The following is an 18,018-nucleotide window of genomic DNA, read 5'->3' as shown; positions in this document are numbered from 1 at the left end:
TTTTTGTTTCTTTTTTTGTTGTTGTTCTTTCCCCTTTCCTCTCATTTGCATTACTTCTTCACTTTGGCATCACTTCCTCAGGTTGGGTCATAGAATCATACAATGGCCTGGGTTGAAAAGGACCACAATGACCACCTGGTTTCAACCCCCTGCTATGTGCAGGATTGCCAACCACCAGCCCAGGCTGCCCAGAGCCACATCCAGCCTGGCCTTAGGGTCCTCTCTTTTTTTCTTATTGTTTCTGCCCCTCCTGCCCACGCACATGCTTAAAATAAATACCAAGAAAAGAAAAAATAAAAGCCAAAAATCACTAGCTGGTACCAACCACCAACCAGTAGGTGACAGATGCTCAGCTTTAAGTGCTCAGCCTCGTGACCGGCTCCAAGGACAGAACAGCGCCCGGCAGACTGCTGGTCACGGCCAACCGCCTTCCGTGAGCGACGCGAGCACAATGGCGGCCACGCCGCTCGCACCGCAAGCACCGCCGCTCCGCCGGAGGGACGCGCGGGGCCACAGCGAGGGCGCCCCCACGGCGCGGCGGCGAACGGTCCCGCCCCGGAGGCGGGCAGAAGGGCCGGGCTTCTTTAAGGGCGGCCGGGAGCCGCTCCGCCCGTTCATTTCCTAGCGCACAGGAAGTGCGGCGGATGCGCGGTGGCGGTGGGGCCCGCTGGTGAGTACGGCCGCCCCGCGCTTCGTTCCTCTTCGTGTCCGCGCATCCTGTGGGCTGCTCTCTCCCGTTTCCGCCCTGCCGCCCGCTCGCTGCGGGGCTGCGGGCGATATCGGATCGCATCGTTGTTATCGGGGCTCCTCCTAATCTTTCTCGCGTTGGGGGCCTTGGAGACCTCATTGGACTCTATCTTCGCTTTATCTCCGCGATCAAATCCGTGTCTCTTCCTCCTCGTGGCCGTGTGGCTGCCCTGCCGGCTGCATTACCCGTACCCACGCGGTGCGAGGTGTGCGAGCCTCCTGCTCTGCTGGGGCTCCTCTGCCGACCTGGGGCTTCTGCATAATAGAAAACAACGTTGCACTGTCGTTACTGCCGTACTAATCCCGAAACCTGCTCGTTGATGGCAGGGATACAGAGCGGAAGGAGAGGCAGCTCTCAAAGCGCACGGGAGGTTCAACTTCAAGCCGCGGCTGTTGTGTGATGTGCGACGTGGGGATTTTCTTTTTCTTTGTGATGGCTATCGTTTGTTTGCTTGGCTTGGTTCCTTGCTTCCCTGAGCTGCTGTGGTGCCCAGCCCCGGGTTGAGTGGAGAAGCTATGAGAGCACAGCTATCTCAGTGCACAGTGTGTGCCTCCAGCTGAGGTCACGCAGCAGTATCATTTTTCTTTTGGTTTCCTTTAGGTTGTTAAGTTCCAGGGCCCACCACTTTCCTCCTTCCCGGAGTGCGGTAGCTTGAAGTTGTTATTCAGTGCAGTGAAAAAAAACTTCAGGCTGCCCTTTGCTTATTAGCTAGGCAGAAATTCTTGGGTACTGTCAGAGCGGCAGCTTGAAGCTGCTCCCAGCAGCTGTCAGTCGAGCCCTGTGGCGGGTGCTGGTGGCTGTGGGTTCCTCACAGCCCCAAGTGGGTACGGAGCCCCTCCTGTGTTGGTCTGCACCATGAGAGCTGTGCTGGATGTTGCTCTGTCCTTACCCGCAGCTCATAGGGGAGCACAGTGCTTTCTCATTGTGGGACAGGCACAAACAGGAGTTGTTTGGCTTCCTTGTTGCTGGAGTTAACACAGAAACTTTTGTGTGTGATTAAGATCTGTGGAGCTTGAATAGTTCTTTCCCTCCTTCACCACATGACTGTTTCAGTATCCTTCTCAGGCATTATTTTTTTAATATAAAAAATGAGTAAACAGGAAACCCAAGCCCCTCATTAAGGCTGCTGCATCATGGTAGAAGCTGCATCGAGATGTTATTCCTGTACTTAAATTCCTTGCTTTTGAATTGCAGCCCTGGGCTGTGTTTCTTCCCAAGTGAGTGGGGAATGTCAGAAGGCAAACAGTCAGACAGTGAGCTGCTCTGCTGCCAGGAAACCCCCTGATAGTTGGTGTGACTCTTCTGTTCCTGCACCAAGGTGCTGCTTCCCAGGCTGTAACAGCATTCAGGTGTCCTCTGTAAGCTGCAATGCCAAAATGGCATGAGGTTATTTTTTAAAAATAACCAAGCTTCAGTGAGGAAGGGGATGGAAATAAAATGCTTTTTTTTTTTTTAACCACCTAATTTCACAATGTTTTTCTTAACTCTCTGTCGTTATGAAGCAATCTTGGAGACTTGCAGCATTTTCTCACTAAATAGTGCTGAAGCAGGGCTGTGGAGGTGGGCTGGTGCTCAGGTTTGGGATAAGGGCTTGGGTGCTTTTGGAACTGGTCCGTGTTTTGCTTTCAGTTAGCTTTTCTGTCCTCTGCCTTCCTGCAAGATTGTGGCCCTCTCTGTTATTAATAAGCTTTCAAAGATCATGGCAGAGAGAAAATGTTTGGAGAGCATTTGGTTTTTGCTTGGTGCCGTAAATAGGCAAAATCATAACTAGTGTAAATTGTAAGTGTTCAAAAGGCATTGTAATGCTTGTATAGGGTAGTGGAGCTATGCCATCACACCTGAATTATTCCTGCAGCTCAAAAGAGCAGTTTGCAGGGCTGCACCTCTGAGCAGTTTCATTCTGAATGGTGACTTAAGAGTTCCTAGCACTGTCATGAATGTTCTTTTTTATTAGAAAAGTCTGCAAGTATAAACTGACTTAAATGTTCTGGTTTTTTTTTTTTTTTTTGTAAACCTATTAAAAAAATAAAAGGAAAAAAAGAAAATAGAGGTAGGGACAATAACAGCGAATTGCAGCTCTTTGTTATGAGTGTCCTCAGGTGCAAAGGAATTGGCACAGAACGCTGTGTGAGGCCTTTTTAGGTGCATCTCTGCTGCTGTTTAAGTTTGTTTTAGCTGCCTTCAAGTAGGTCTGCTGGTTTCTTGTATTCGGTAAAAAGTGCAGACAGATCAGGTAGCTTAATAGTTCTTGGGTATCTTAGATCTTGTGTGTTCTGAACCGGTTGTGCCAAGAATAAGGTAGGAATAACTGGATGGCCAGTGGAGGCTGGAGGTAGCTCAAAAATCAAGTGCTTAAGGAGTGCTTAAGGGAAAATGGTAGGATGCTTGCTTGGTTCTGCCTCCTTGCTGTCTGCTCAGCATCTCAGGGCTGTGCTGTGGGTTTGTGTTGCGGCAGTGTGCTGGTGGTGACAAAGGGCAGCTCTGCTTCTATTCTCATCTCACCTCCTTCCTTTGCTGGTCATGTGGGTGGGTGCTGAAGGGCTCATCTGGTTCTGTCTTTCTTTCCCTTCCTTTCTCCTTCATGTTAAACAGTATTAGTTCACTGGTGAAGCAGTGTCTGTGAGAGGATCCATTTCCTTTGTGGTGCTGGGCTTTCTGGTGGAGTTTCTGCTTGGGCAGCTCTCCAGGAAGTTCCTGGGGTCAGTGTACATTTAAGTGCCTGCAGTTAAGGTGCCCACTAACTTCTCTGCTACAGCAAGAAACAATTCACTTTACCAATTGGTTATTTCAGTAGATGGAGTGGGAATGATTTCTGCATTTCTGAGTCAGTTTGCAGTAGGTCACTGAAGAAAAGGCAGCATGCAGAGCTGGTGCAGTGTTTGGCTGCAGGGGTGGTTGGACTGAAGCTCGAGAGGACTGGCAGGCTCTTGGAACTTCTCCCAAAAATTGATAATTATTTTCTTGTTCTTCTGATTTAGTGCAGGGAGCTGCTTTTAAATGAAATGGATGTTTGAGTTGTAGAACAGAGCTGAAATGCTTTCAGAGCTAATGAATTGTTTGGAGATGGATCTTGCCATATGTGTTGCAGATGGAGGCCTTTCACTGAGCTGGGCAGCATTTGGCATTGTACAAAGGTGAAACAGTGCAATGCAGAACTGCCAGGAGCTTCAGGTAACTCTAGAAATGCTTTGCTTGCAGGAATGAAATGTTTGCAAGTAGAGTTGCTAAGCAGGTTTGTTATATTTTATCCCTACATAGATACTGGCTTGTGTTTAGCTTTGGTGGCGGATGAACATCAGCTTCAAACTGATGTTAATGTGGCTACATTATTAATCATGTTGTTGTGGTGGTTTTTTTGTTTTTTTTGTTTTTTTTTTTTTTTTTAAGTGAGACAATAGATCAGCACTTATATAAATTAACAGAGTTGTAGGGCTCCTTCAGAGGGTTGTATAGGGAGCTTTGTTAGTTTGTTGTCTGTAAGTTAGGGTTTAGGAATAAGGGTGACTGCCCCAGGTGGTCTTGCAAGGAGAAGGGATCCCAGTAATTAATCAGGTGCCAGGTTTAGGAGCAGGGCTGTTTCCAATTTGCTGGTGTCTATCTGCAGGAATCTGTGTGAGCCTAAGTAGAGCCTAAGAGGCTGAGGTGCTGCTGTGCAGGGATGCTGTAAGCAATAGGGTAGGTGTTTGGAGCCTTGTTTGGGGGTGTGCTGTCTTGGTTAATACCTGAGAGCTAGCTGTAGCAAGGGCAGGTTTTCTGCTCCTCCCTGCTGAAGTCTCTGCAGTTTGCATGTGCATGGTCACCAAAGAAACAGAAGGAATAGGTGAGGGCAGTTCTGCTGGGCTGGGGTTTCCCTGCTGCAGCAGTGAGGCAGTGGGGCACTGGGTTACTGGAGTTGCATCAAAGCTGAGGGCTTGAGGTAAGCAAAGGCATGCTTTGAGGTGTGCTCTTAGAACACAGAAAGCAAATTGTGAGCATCATTAGGGTCTCTTGAGTTACGTAGAGGGATAATTCCATCACTTCTGTGAGGTGATTGCTGTCCCAGAGGAGTGGCTGGGCAGCAGCTCCCAGATGAGTTGTGGTAGCACTTCAGTCCCAGAGAGGTTTCCCCAGCAGAGCTAGTACATGTCACAGCCCTGCGGGCAGCAGAGGGCTCCTATCTATGGATGCTGAGCCTGCAGAGTGGTAGCAACTCAGCACTCCTGCCCTGTGATCTGAGAGCTTCCCTTACACAGAAGGCTTCTGGAGAGCAGATTTGTGGTTCACAAAGCAGAAGGACGTGCTGGGGACAGAGCCCATGCTGTGCCAGGCCTACTGCCTGCTTGCTGTGGGGCTGAGCAATTGAAGCACCGTTCTGCTGGTTGCTCTGCTGAGCCCTGTTTCTTGAGGTAATTTTTAATAACTTAGGGATAATTTCTTTTAACCTTTTGGGTACCGCTCCTGAATTGTGCAAGTAGCTGAGCCTTTCAGTTGTACCTTGCTAGGTGAAAAAGAGGAAAGGGGTAAGGGTTTAAGGTGTTGTCTGAAAGCACCAGGGGAGGAATTAAGTGTTATAATAGCGTAATGGTTATTGCCAATAGTACCACGTGTCAGATTGCACCTTGAATAAACACTTTGTGGTGTCTGTAGTAACAAGTTAGCTTTCCCTGCTGAGGAGCAAAAACAATCGCACAGGGGAAGGAAGGGAGAAGCAGGGTACTGACCAACTCTTGTGCCTGTGCTTCATGCAGTATTGAGCTCTGCCTGAAGAGGAGGAGGATAGGTGGCCCTTGTGTCCAAAAGGCTGTCTTCAGGGACGTGAAAAAAATAAAGAAGAGATGGAGCCAGGGTAATGTCAAGTGTGAGAGAAGCTTCTGGTTTTTGGTGGTTTTTTTTTTTTTTTTTTTTTTTTGTACTGATGTGTTTTTCCAATGCAAGGCATTTTGGAGAGAATATCAAGATAAATAGCTCTGACTGGCTGCTAGCTTCTCTCCTTCAGCTCTTCTGTAACTTTCCCCTCAGTTATAATGTCAAAATGAAATATGATAGATGATATAAGTGCATCTGGCTATGCTTCTGGAATGCACCAGATGTTTCTCAATCATTTGGCTTTCAGCTTTCATTTCTGGTGACATATTCATGCCTGACTTATGCTGGAAATGGAGCCTTAGCTACCACTGTAACTGTTAGCTCTTCTCAAAGTACTTGTGGGTTGTGTTCTTCCTCCTGTCGGACTTCTGTGGGCTGAGGAGTATCCAAGTGATCCCAGTTTTGATACTACAGATGGACTCAATTTAGCTGCATTTAAAAAACAAAAACAAACCCAAAAAACCAGAAATGGAACTAAACTGTTGAATGAATTTTTTCCTTTCAGAATTCCAGTATCAAATTGTATTTTGAGCAGGTTTTAGTTGTTTTAGAGATCACAGTTCTCCAGTGAAACTGTTACGATGAAATTTAAATCAGTGTCTTTATGTTTCTGCTTCTAGGGCTGTTAATAATTAGAAGTGTTTTTAAGTGATATGTAGGTGCACATGAGAATTTAATTTTTCACTGTCTTTGCTTGTGCTGCTACGGTTGAATTGTAACTTGGATTTGTACCTCTGTGAGAACACCAAACGTCTGTACTGTGGAGGAACTATTGAAGAGGGGAAAAGTCCATTTTGTCCCTAGGATAGAGTCTACCATTTCGTAGCATCATAGAATGGCCTGGATTGAGAAGTACCACAATGACCATCCAGTTTCAAACCCCTGTTATGTGCAGGGTCGCCATCCAGCAGACCAGGCTGCCCAGAGCCACATCCAGCCTGGACTCGAATGCCTCCAGGGTTGGGGCATCCACAACCTCCTTGGGCAACCTGTTCCAGTGTGTTTCTTAAATGCTCGCTAATTAACTATGCAACTGTCAGGCAGAAAACCCTGACTGAAGATTTTCCTTTCCAGTTTTGTTTGGCAGATTTAAAAAGAAAACTCTGCATGATAACTACATGTTATATCTTTGAGAGGCTCAGAGTGTATGATGTCTCTCTTTACCTTCCGTGGTGAGGGCTATTCCTATGGTTCTGTGTATGAACTCATTGGATAACTCTCCTTTAGAAATAACACAGGTGGTTACATAAACTGGAATATATACAATATTAGATTTCCTTACACTCAGATCTTGATAAATAAGAAGTGAGACAATAGAAGAAAACAATATGGTGAGCATAGTTAGATGGGTACACTTGGGTAAAATTGTTTCCAGAAAACACACCTCTTTTGACTGTTTCTTTCCTGCTACATTCCCACAACCAATTGCAGTCATTCTGTTTTTTTTATTTTTTAGTACATAGAAAACTGCATCAGTGAAAATGTAGTTATGCTGTGCAAATACTATGTAATCAAGTGTAGTTAGCTTCTGGGGTTCTATAGCATTTGCTGCAGCATACTTGTCTTGTATGGAGATATGTTTAACTGGGGACTTATGAGATGTTCAGATTTTTAAGTGTGTTTTTCTGTTCCATTTAAGGTTATTCATATAATGGCTTTTTTATTCATGGTAATTGCTTTTCTTCCCCTTAAAATAGGCTTTTTTCCTGCACGCACAAAAAAATCTTTTACAGTGTTACCTTGTTTTGAAGACTGCTGGAAGTTGAGAGTTCTATTTATACTTGTAGCAGCCGTTGCTTTATCATACTGAGAGGAGCGTGAAGGTTTTGCTGTGTACACTCTTAACAGAGACAACTGCCTTCTTGTAAGGCAAGCTGAAGTTACTATAAAAGCTTAGTCTTGGTTGATCAATACTCCCTGGTAATGCAACTGGCCCTTCATTCTTGATTGGTTGCACAGTGTTGCGTGCACTCTTGTGAAGTATTGGCTTTGAAGAGTGGCACACTTCAGCTGGTAGAGTAATGGCTCCGTGTAATCTCCTTAAGGCTAAGGATGGCAGGAATGCTTTGCTGATACTTATATGAAGGTAGCAACTTGTACTTCTGTTCCCATTTCTAAGCAATTGGTTGAAAGGCTGCAGACAGAGGGTGGTGGTCAATGGCTCTATGTCCAGGTGGAGGCCGTTAACAAGTGGTGTCCCCCAAGGGTCTGTCTTGGGACCGGTGCTCTTTAACATCTTTATTAATGACATCGATGAGGGAATTGAGTGCACCCTCAGCAAGTTTGCTGACGACACCAAGCTGAGTGGTGCGGTTGATACGGTGGAAGGAAGGGATGCCATTCAGAGGGACCTCGACAGGCTGGAGGGCTGGGCTCGGGTGAACCTAATGAGGTTCAACACGGCAAAGTGCAAGGTTTTGCATTTGGGCCGGAAGAACCCCAGGCACCCGTACAGGCTGGGAGGAGTGGTCCTTGAGAGCAGCTCGGCAGAGAAGGACCTGGGGTCCTGATGGACGAGAGACTTAACATGAGCCAGCAGTGCGCTCTGGCAGCTCGAAAGGCAAATGGGATCCTGGGCTCCATCAGGAGAGGGGTGGTCAGCAGGGACAGGGAGGTGATTGTCCCTCTCTACTCGGCTCTTGTGAGGCCCCATCTGGAGTACTGTGTCCAGGTGTGGAGCCCTCAGTACAAGAAAGACATTGAGATTTTGGAAAGGGTCCAGAGGAGGGCGACTAAGATGATCAGGGGGCTGGAGCACCTCCCCTATGAGGACAGGCTGAGGGAGTTGGGCTTGTTCAGCCTGGAGAAGAGAAGGCTGCGGGGTGACCTCATTGCAGCCTATCAATACCTGAAGGGAACCTACACCCAGGAGGGGAGTAAACTCTTCAAAAAAGGGCTGACAACAGCAGGACTAGGGGAAATGGATCGAAGTTGAAGGAGGGAAGATTTAGGTTGGATGTTAGGGGGAAGTTCTTTACAAGGAGAGTGGTTAGGCCCTGGAACGGGCTGCCCAGGGAGGTTGTGGATGCCCCGTCCTTGGACATGTTCAAGGCCAGGTTGGACGGGGTCCTGGGCAACCTGATCTAAATGTGTATGTTTGGTGGCCCTGCTAGGCAGGGGGGTTGGAACTACATGATCCTTGAGGTCCCTTCCAACCCGGGTGATTCTGTGATTCTAGGCTAAACCCTGACACTGTGTAAGGTGGGCAGAATAGGTGTAGTTGCATAGCGCTGTTTCCTTAAATTCCTTTGCAATAGGAGGAAGACGACTTGCTTCTCTATTTTGGAAGGGGCTTTTTATGTCTTTATATTTAAAAAGGGAAATAGTACCCATAGTAACACACAGGCACGCAAATTAAATAATACTAATTTAAGAAAAAGCTGTATAAAATAAGGAACTTATTTGTTATGGAAGCTGAAGCGAGTGGTTGCTTCAGGATACCTCTTGGATAATCTAATACCTAAACAAACCCCTTCAGCTAGTCTTAGGCAGGGTACTTTAGGTCAGTGGTTTCTTGCCAGGAAGATGTCTGTCTCTATTGAAAACAGTTAAGCAACTAGGTGATTTTATTTCTGGACATTTTCAACCATGAGGATGATGAACAACTCAGTTAAGGTATAGCTGTTTGGGTGCCTAGACTTCATTTCCATTCAGAAGTTTCAGGATAGATAGGCTTGCTCTGACTTCCACTGAAGCAAACAGTTGATAAGTCCATTGTTTACTTTGAATTAAGTATAAAAGTAAATAACGTGAATGACCTTGTTCTTTCTTTTTAACTGTGTAGTGTTCTCAAGTTTGTGTAGGAACAGTAAATACCAGACAAACAACTTGCTTCCTTCTACAAACCAAGCTATTGCTGATACGGTTGAGCACTTGATAATTCATCACAGGCTTTTCATAATGTATGCTATAGCTTCTGTGTGGGTGTTGGGTTTCTTCCACCTCTTCAATTAAAAATGAAGCTAAATCCTCTTTGGTGATCAGTGTGCAGTTGTCATCCTTCCCCTGCTCAGGTGGGAGGCTGGCTGTGTCAGTGCTTGCCAGTGGGAGCTGCCAACAAAGAAATGCAGGAGAGACCAAAAACACATGTGAGTGAAGAGACCAAAAACACATGTGAGTGAATAGGAGTGATGCAGAGCATTATCTCATGTTGTTAGCTGAGCTGCCCAGTGAGACTTGCTATTGCAACATGAAGGTGATGCATGTTACAGCTAGGAATCTGTGGTGTGGCTGATGGGCTGCATGCAGCCACTTGATGTGTTGATCAGCCAAGTGGAGCTGAGAAGTTTATAAGAATTGAGGATCATAAAATCATAGAACGGCCTGGGTTGAAAAGGGCCACAACGACCATCTGGTTCCAACACCCCTGCTGTGTGCAGGGTCACCAACCACCAGACCAGGCTGCCCAGAGCCACATCCAGCCTGGCCTTGAATGCCTCCATGGATGGGGCATCCACAACCTCCTTGGGCAACCTGTTCCAGTGCCTCACCACCCTCTGGGTGAAAAACTTCCTCCTAATATCCAGCATAAACCTCTTCTGTCTCAGTTTAAAACCATTCCCCCTTGTCCTGTCACTATCCACCCTCATAAAAAGCTGTTCCCCCTTCTGTTTATACGCTTCCTTCATGTACTGCAAAGCCACAGTGAGGTCTCCCCGCAGCCTTCTCCAAGCTAAACAAGCCCATTCCCTCCTCCTTTCTTCATAGGAGAGGTGCTTGAGTTAAACTGCAGATGCAAACCAGAAGTCCAGCATCTGTGAAAAACACCTTTCTGCAGGAACTATTATGTTCTGTTTCAGAAGTGCTGTTGTGTGCTCTTACAAGTTGTCTCCTGTGCGGTATGATCCATCTGAGCGTGCCATGGTAATGTGACTTCCTGTGGGAACGCTGGGATGATTAGCTAAGAGGCAAATAGGCAACTTAGATAATTCTATGTGCTTACTGGAAGAAAGAAGTTCTTGAATACTTACCAGATAATGTGAGCAGCAAAACTTGAGTCCTGATGTAGTGGGTTGTAATACTGTATTGGGCACTGGACTTGGGGGGGGGGGGAAAAGAAAAAAGAAAAAAAGTTTCTGCCCAGTGGAAGAGGCTGTGATGTAAATGGGCGTAGTTGTGATGCACCCAGCTTTCAAATTCTTCAGTATTTGGCCTAAGGATGTGAAGTGGTTGTGATTTTTCACTTTCCTGCTGGCCTATTTGATTGTAAATCTTCCTGTAAGTGGATAGTTGTGTCCAGCTTTTCCTGTCCAGCAGAGTGAATGAGTGTGTGTGCAGGCAGTCTGGAGCAGAGCTGTAGCTGAAAGCAGATCTGTCCCAGCTGGGATAATAACATGTTGGTTACGGTTAGCGCAGTGTGAGGGTGAGAACCAGATTAAAGATTAGTTCTCACTTTTCTGAGAACGCTCTGCCCCCTAACTCCTCTTGGGTGGTTTCTTTGCTTTTCCCTTTCTACTAACATTTCCAACAGCGGGGAAAAAAAATGACTTCGATGCTCATTTGCTTAGGACTGTGCAACACAGCCTTGGAACAGCTTCATTTGACTGTCCTGTGGCTGTAGCTCTGTGGGCTGCTCAAGAACACAGTATGCATTTCTGCATACTAAAGATTTGGTTTGAGGTTTTTGATCCTAGGGTTTTACACAAAGCATATCTGACAACAGTGATGATGAACTTTTTGCATTGGTTTCAACAAACAAGAAAATGACTGCTGGTGCAGCATTCCCAAGCAGTACCGCTAGGCTTTCACTGAGGACAGAATACAAGGAAATACTCAAGGGATGGTGTTGGATCTCAAGCTTTCATTATACATCTTGCCAAGGAAGGAAGAGTGTGTGTGTGTGTGTGTGTGTGTGTGTGTGTGTGTGTGTGTTTGTGTGTGGAGGGGTTTAAGATGGCTAATCTCTGTGGAATTGTGGGTGCAATTACAAATAAAAAAAAAAAAAAAAAATCAGATGGAATTTCACAGTTAGTTAAACTATGACCATCTATGGCATGTTGAATGGAAGGGGCATGTCTGAAGCAGAACATGGTAAAATGAGGAATGTCTGTGCAGACCAGCATGAAGTTAAAGCAGTGAGCTGTTTCATTACACTCTGAGCATGAATGTTTCCCCTCTTTAGAAACAAGGGGAAATCTGCATCCTCTACGATGAGGTACCCAAACTGAGCACTAATACAATAAAAACAAATTTAAAAGCATTTTCTTTTACCATGCTGATCTATTTTCTTGTGTGTGGAGAATCAGCAAGCTCTTTGGTAAGGAACAAACATTTCCATAGTTGAATATACATAAGGCCTGAGAAATGCAAGAAGAATAACAATCAGTTGATTCTGGAAAAGTAGCAGATCTTTGTCAGCGTTGTATAAGCCTCAGAGGTCTCACTACAAATATTTTTGTTTTGAAAAATTGAAATGTAGCAAAATATCAGCATCTGCAATTAAAATTTGATCTTCAAACAATGGAATACTGATCATGGGAACTATTGCGTGAGTACTTTTCCACAGAATTACAGAATGGCCTGGGTTGGAAGGGACCTCCAGGATCATGAGTCTCCAACCCTCGTGCCAGGAAACCTTTTTCTTTATGAATTTTAGGATGAACCACATTACACTGAATTAGCTTTTCTGGTGTGCTATTGAAGATGTCGCTTGCATTTGCTCATTTATAGGCTTGTTTCACAACTTGCTTTATCTTGTAATAATCTTCTGCAGTTTGGGAGTAATTTATGTGATTCTTAAGATTGTGTTGTGCCAGGCCTAACATGTTAGCAAATGTAGGTTGTAAATATGTTGGGAAAATTTTGCTCTAATAGACTCTCTCAATTCTCTTGATGCCCAGAAGAGACAGAGGAGAGGCTTCTGGTGTAATTTTTTCAAATAAAGGGAGAGTGCACTGGGAGATCCCCTTGTGGGGTGTCTCAAAATATCAGAATCTGCAGATTCTAGTTCATCTTAACTACCTGGTAACTGTCCTTTCCTGCTTTCCTCATTGACTGCAGTACTCTGAGGTTACAGACTTCATTGTCAACCTAATCACAGAATCATAGAATTGCTCAGGTTGTAAAAGACCTTCAAGATAATTAAGTCCAACCTCACCCTAACCATACTACCCAACTCTAAAACCCTCTGCTAAGTCATGTCCGTGAGCACCACATCCAAACAGTTTTGAACACGTCCAAGGATGTTGACTCAGCAGCCACTCTGGGGAGCCTATTCCAGTGCTTAACAACCCTTTTAAAGAAGTTTAATGTGCGTTCTCCCCTTTGTTAGGCCTGCATTAATCCAATGCTTCTGAGTTTAAGTTGTCTGTAGACTTTAGTAACTAAAACCTTATTTAGTGAGAGAGTACAGATGGAGCGGGAAGGAATTCACAAGCACCACAACTTATGAGCAAGGGCATCTCATTTACAAGCTTGTGTAAATGATTATATTAGTGAGGGCATCTCATTGGCAGGCCTCTGATTAAATTATTTTATTTTCTAGGGCATCTTCAAGCTTCTTTTATCTCAAATGAGGAAAAGAGAGGATAGAGAAAAATGCTGTTCCAGGGGATGGTGCCTTATGGTACTGTTCAAGTGTTACTGGAACTCTTAGGTTTTGGGAGCTTTTCAGCAGGCAGCACACTTAAATGTAATAAATGAGAAAAAATTCAAGCCCTTTGAGGCACAAATCTGACTCATTTGATTCTCTCTTTGCAGAAATGACACTGAAAAAATACAAACATGTCTAGATGGGTTCAGTCCCCACTGTAACAAACTAACTTACATCTTCAGATGCCATTTAAAATCTCAATATTGAACATAACCAGTTGCATAAACATTCCTTGCATTCTCATGACCAAGGGAAGTGGTAGTGGGAAAAACACCTGTTGTTTACAGCATTGCTCTAAAATTGTCAGTGTCGAGATCTCTGTGCAAAAGGCTGTCGTAATAAAATTGTCACTAGTTTGCTAGAAAAGGGTTTCAACTAATGAGGTGTAATTAGAGTCTAGAACGGAAAGCGTCAGTGAGGTCTCTGCGGTCCAATGCAGTACTTTCTGTACTGGCAGAAAGGGATTTCTTGTTTCTCTGCTCGAAGTCCCCCTGAAGGTAGTGCTCCCTAAAACACATTTCTAGTCCCAGTAGACAAGGCTCAAAAGTTTGCAATTCCTTCTAATCTTCTGTTATTGCAGTAATGATGCAGTGGAAATGGCTAGTGTCTGTTGGCATGCTGACTTCTCATAGTCCACCATAATGATGTGCGCTTGGCCACAGTGAAGAAACTAAGTAAGAACAGAGCTGTTTTTCCATGACTCTTTGCTGTTGTCTGATGGAGTCTTTATCTCCTAGTGCACTTTGTCCTCCTGACACCACATCAGGCAGTCTGTTTTCACCTTTTTCTAAGAAAGAAATGAGACCTAAAGAAACCTAATGACTCACCAGAGTTGAACACAAGGCAGGTCAGAGAACTGATTAAAGGCCTTATGCTAATGCCTTGCCTTCAAGACTGAAGTATTGCTTAAAAACAGCCCATGGGATAGGAGGCTTCATGACTTAAGTGATTTGAAGCTAGAGGTTGTGATGAGCCAAATCCGGCAGTGGTTTGCAGCTGCCTGCACTTCCCATCACTAAGCTGTACAGTGGCAGCCTGTATCAATTAATGCCATCTCTTCACTAAAAATATTAGTCCCTGGTTTCTGCAATCTGCTTTCATTTTTCTTAAACAATGCTGTAAAAATGTGCACAGGTACAAAGTGCTGTTTGTGTTCTGCAGGGCTGTAACACTTAGCCTTGTTTCCTGTCATGTTCCTAGTGCCGAAAGCATCTCAGTAATTTGAAAAGCTGATTGCTATGGATAAAATAGCTGTGTTTGTGTATGCAGTGGTGCTAAAAGTGCTGTTCTTGACAGCAGTAATAAGGCTACGCTGAAACTGCATTTGTCCATGTTTTACTCAAACCTGACAGTTTGGCCACTTCTTCAGTAGGCCTTGACTGATCTAAGTTGTCTCAGCTATGTGTGGTATGGTCTTGCTGCAGTCTAGCATGTAAAGTATTATGTGATTCTTCATATTAGTAATTGTGGCTTCACCTCTTACTTTCTAACAGAACTAGAATGCAGGAGGAAGTGTGTAAAAACACCATACAGGCAATTCGGTATTAAAGAATGTTTGGGATGTTATTGCATCACTTCTGTTAACTAGTTCTAGCCTGTAGGCTTTTCTCTCTTCTGCTTTGACTCACCACATCTGGACCATGGTTTTCAGTCAGAAGACACATCTGGTGCTGTAACATGCGTTCAGTAGGGAGTGACTAACTTCTGACTTATTTAGACATGAGTACAGAAAGCTCCAGTTTCATGTAACTATTGCTTGCTGCTGTTTGCAAGATCTCTATGTAAACAATCTAATTTATACTTAAACTGGATCATAGGCAGGGATTCTTGCACTAGCAGTATTGTAATGGTTTCAAGCAGTCTTGTAGGCTTCATCTGAATGGCTACAGGCGTGATGCTCCTGCAAGATTTTGTGTATGATATGCCTGGAAATGCGAGGAAGGTAACTACTAATGTTGGTGATACAAATCATATATTGAATCTTTAGGGCTTTGCTTGCAAATGATGTTGCTTAATATCGTGATACGCAATACTTGGTGCTCACTGAAGCGTTATCCAGGTGCTGGAAGCTGGCTGAGAAGGGAGGAATATTGCAAGGACACATATGTGCCTTGCATATGTTGCAGGGATACAATCCATAGTATAATAAACAGATGAAACACGTTGTGGCAAAAACAGCTTTATTTTTATGTTCAAGAATGGTAGAAAGACAGATGTGGTGATTGATGGCACTGACAGATAGCAGTCTGCTCAACCCATGTCTAAAGAATATTGTTGTGTGCAATTTTTATTTCATCAGCATGTTGAAGTTACACTGAAGCTCCAGTTACACAATGCAGTCAGAATGCATGCAGGGCAAATAGATTGCTTGGATAAGTTGTAATCAGCTTTGCCTACTTTTTACCAGCAAGTTTTAAGCAAGTATTTTATTTGCCTTAGGAAGTAGCATCACATAGATTGGGCTTTATTTCTGCTGTATCCTTCTGTTGTCTCTCCTGTTTGTGCTTCCACTGAAGTAGGCCCATGAACTGTTTTGTTCACTGTCGTTTTTGGTATCCTCCTGTTGTGTGACTGACCCTTTTGTGGGTCTTTCCTTGCTTAGCTCTAACGGGATCGTGGTTTCCAAGTGTCAGCGCCTCTTTGCTCTGTCTATCTAAACTGAATGGTAGAAATGGTAGTGAACTAACTGTCTGAAGCTCTCTTTCTTCACTTAGGAATCTACATTTGTAGTCTAAATTCTGTTGAGTTTGCCTTAATCTGGAATGATGGTTTTGTGAACTTTGGTATTTAAGTCCTCAATACTTTATTCATGAGTGAATAATTACTGCCTAAAAGATATTTACTTAAGTAAAAGCGAATGGAAATACAAATTGCTGCTGCTGCTTCAAAATAGCTCTTGGGTTTTTTAGATGAGTAGGAAGGGCATGTTTTCTCTGTTTTTTCCTTACCACAGGAGGAAAAAAAAGAAGTGGAGGAGTGATAACTCAGTGAGAATACTGTTTTAGCTAGCACATTTTCTGGAAGAGAGTGATATGAACAGGGAATAACTGGGTGATGCAATGGAAAGAAATTATGTTTTGGTTTACCTATTTTCCTGCCTCTTCCTGCTGCAATTCCTTGCATCTGTGTGTTATAATTTTGTTCATGTGTATTTGAAATGATAATGAATGCTTTGTTGTTCTAATATGCGTCTTTTTTTCAGTTTTAGGTTCTGTCATTATTTTGCTGACTCAAACCACAGATTCCAAGGAGAGGAAAGAGAAGAATAAAATACTGACGTGCCAAAGGAAAATGTCAGACTAGCCAATGGCAATTACCATTACTAACCTGTAGACTTCTTTCACAGTGGGGAAAATGAAATGCTGTAGATTCCAAGCTTATAAAATGTCTTATGCAGACTTTCCTCACTGAATTTCAAGTAGGCTAAAAACTAACCACTTCTGTTAGGAAATGGAAGTATGACTGCTGGCTGCTGTATTCTTTCTTGTTCCCTGTTAGCAGTTTTTTTTGTCTGGGATAAGAAATCTTAACCTAGTTGTATGGGTTCAGCCCAATGTACCGTTGATGGTCATGGATGATGTAGGAACCTCTGATTTATGGCTCTGCTATGATACCTGATTAGGGAAAAGATTGAAAATTGGTCATGTGCTACATCATCAGACCTTGTAGGAGCACTTAAGGTCATAATTTCTTCCAGTTCATAATAATTGAACTCTGGGGTGATGTTCCCCAGAAGGCATGAGCAGTTAAGTTGTCTTTTTTGTTTGGAGACAGAGATAAGATGAGAATGCCCAGAAGAGGCTTAGTAATTCAAGCCAGGACTCGTTGGCTGTTAGTGGGCATTGCTTTTCTATTCAGTTTAGTCTTGCTCATGTATTTGCTTGAGTGTGCCCCACAGACAGATAGTAATGGGTCTTTACCTGGCGTTATGGGTGAAAACATGGGTAAAGAGTACTATCAGGCTCTCTTGCAGGAACAAGAAGAGCATTATCAAAACAGAGCTACTAGTCTGAAACGTCAGATCGCCCAGTTAAAGCAAGAGCTTCAGGAAATGAGTGATAAATTGAAAACTCTTCAGGATAAAAAGAGCCCCAAGGTCAATGGTATGAACTACCAGGGCACCAAAGAACAAGCATCGAATGATCTCCTAGAGTTCCTTCATTCCCAGATCGACAAAGCTGAAGTGAGTGTGGGAGCGAAGCTGCCTAGTGAATACGGCGTCGTTCCTTTTGAAAGCTTTACGTCCATGAAAGTGTTCCAGCTGGAGATGGGGCTCACTCGGCATCCGGAAGAGAAACCTGTTAGAAAGGATAAACGAGATGAATTGGTGGAAGTTATTGAAGCTGGCCTGGAAGTTATCAATAATCCAGATGAAGAAGATGATGATGACGGAGTAGGAGAGAGACAGCTGTATAGCGAAAACGACTTTGTAGAAGGTATGTCATTAGATGCTTTCCAGCCAGTTAATTTCATGTCACCACAGGCATTTCATGTTTTTTACCTACTCAGTTATGGCCTTGAACAGTAATTAAACAGTAAGAACTTGTATTTCCTACAGAGTACTACTGCTTTGTTGTGTTCTGTTCCAAATAGGAAGTAAGCTATCCATTTCCAAACGGATTCCACAGGGAGTGTACAGGGAAAGCTGTAACTGCTTAAAATATTGAGGCATTCGTAACTGATGTAAGCATCTTTGTTGCAACTGCTAATTGTTTTGAAGTAATTAAAAGATCTCTAGAGAAACTGGTTGCATTGAGAGGGAAAAACTGATTCCTTTTCCAGCATAGTTAAGCTGTTTGGCTGTGAAGGTGCAGGGCATTTTCTTCACTTGTTT

At 44.0% G+C, this 18,018-nt stretch overlaps 1 protein-coding gene across 1 annotated transcript in view; it reads left to right on the top strand.

Moving 5' to 3' along the window:
* Positions 1-595: 595 nt before the first annotated feature.
* Positions 596-18,018, top strand: part of CSGALNACT2 (chondroitin sulfate N-acetylgalactosaminyltransferase 2) — a 32,101-nt gene continuing 14,678 nt past the window's right edge. The window contains exons 1-2 of the mRNA XM_042818690.1: positions 596-670; positions 16,387-17,620. Coding sequence (XP_042674624.1) covers positions 16,966-17,620 — 655 coding nt within the window. The 5' untranslated portion in view covers positions 596-670; positions 16,387-16,965. The remainder of the gene's footprint in view (positions 671-16,386; positions 17,621-18,018) is intronic.

This window comes from Centrocercus urophasianus, unplaced genomic scaffold (genome assembly GCF_019232065.1).
Source record: "Centrocercus urophasianus isolate 14NV4802_14NV808 unplaced genomic scaffold, USGS_Curo_1.0 seq_17, whole genome shotgun sequence".
NCBI lineage: Eukaryota > Metazoa > Chordata > Aves > Galliformes > Phasianidae > Centrocercus > Centrocercus urophasianus.
This window is presented reverse-complemented; position numbering and strand designations above follow the sequence as displayed.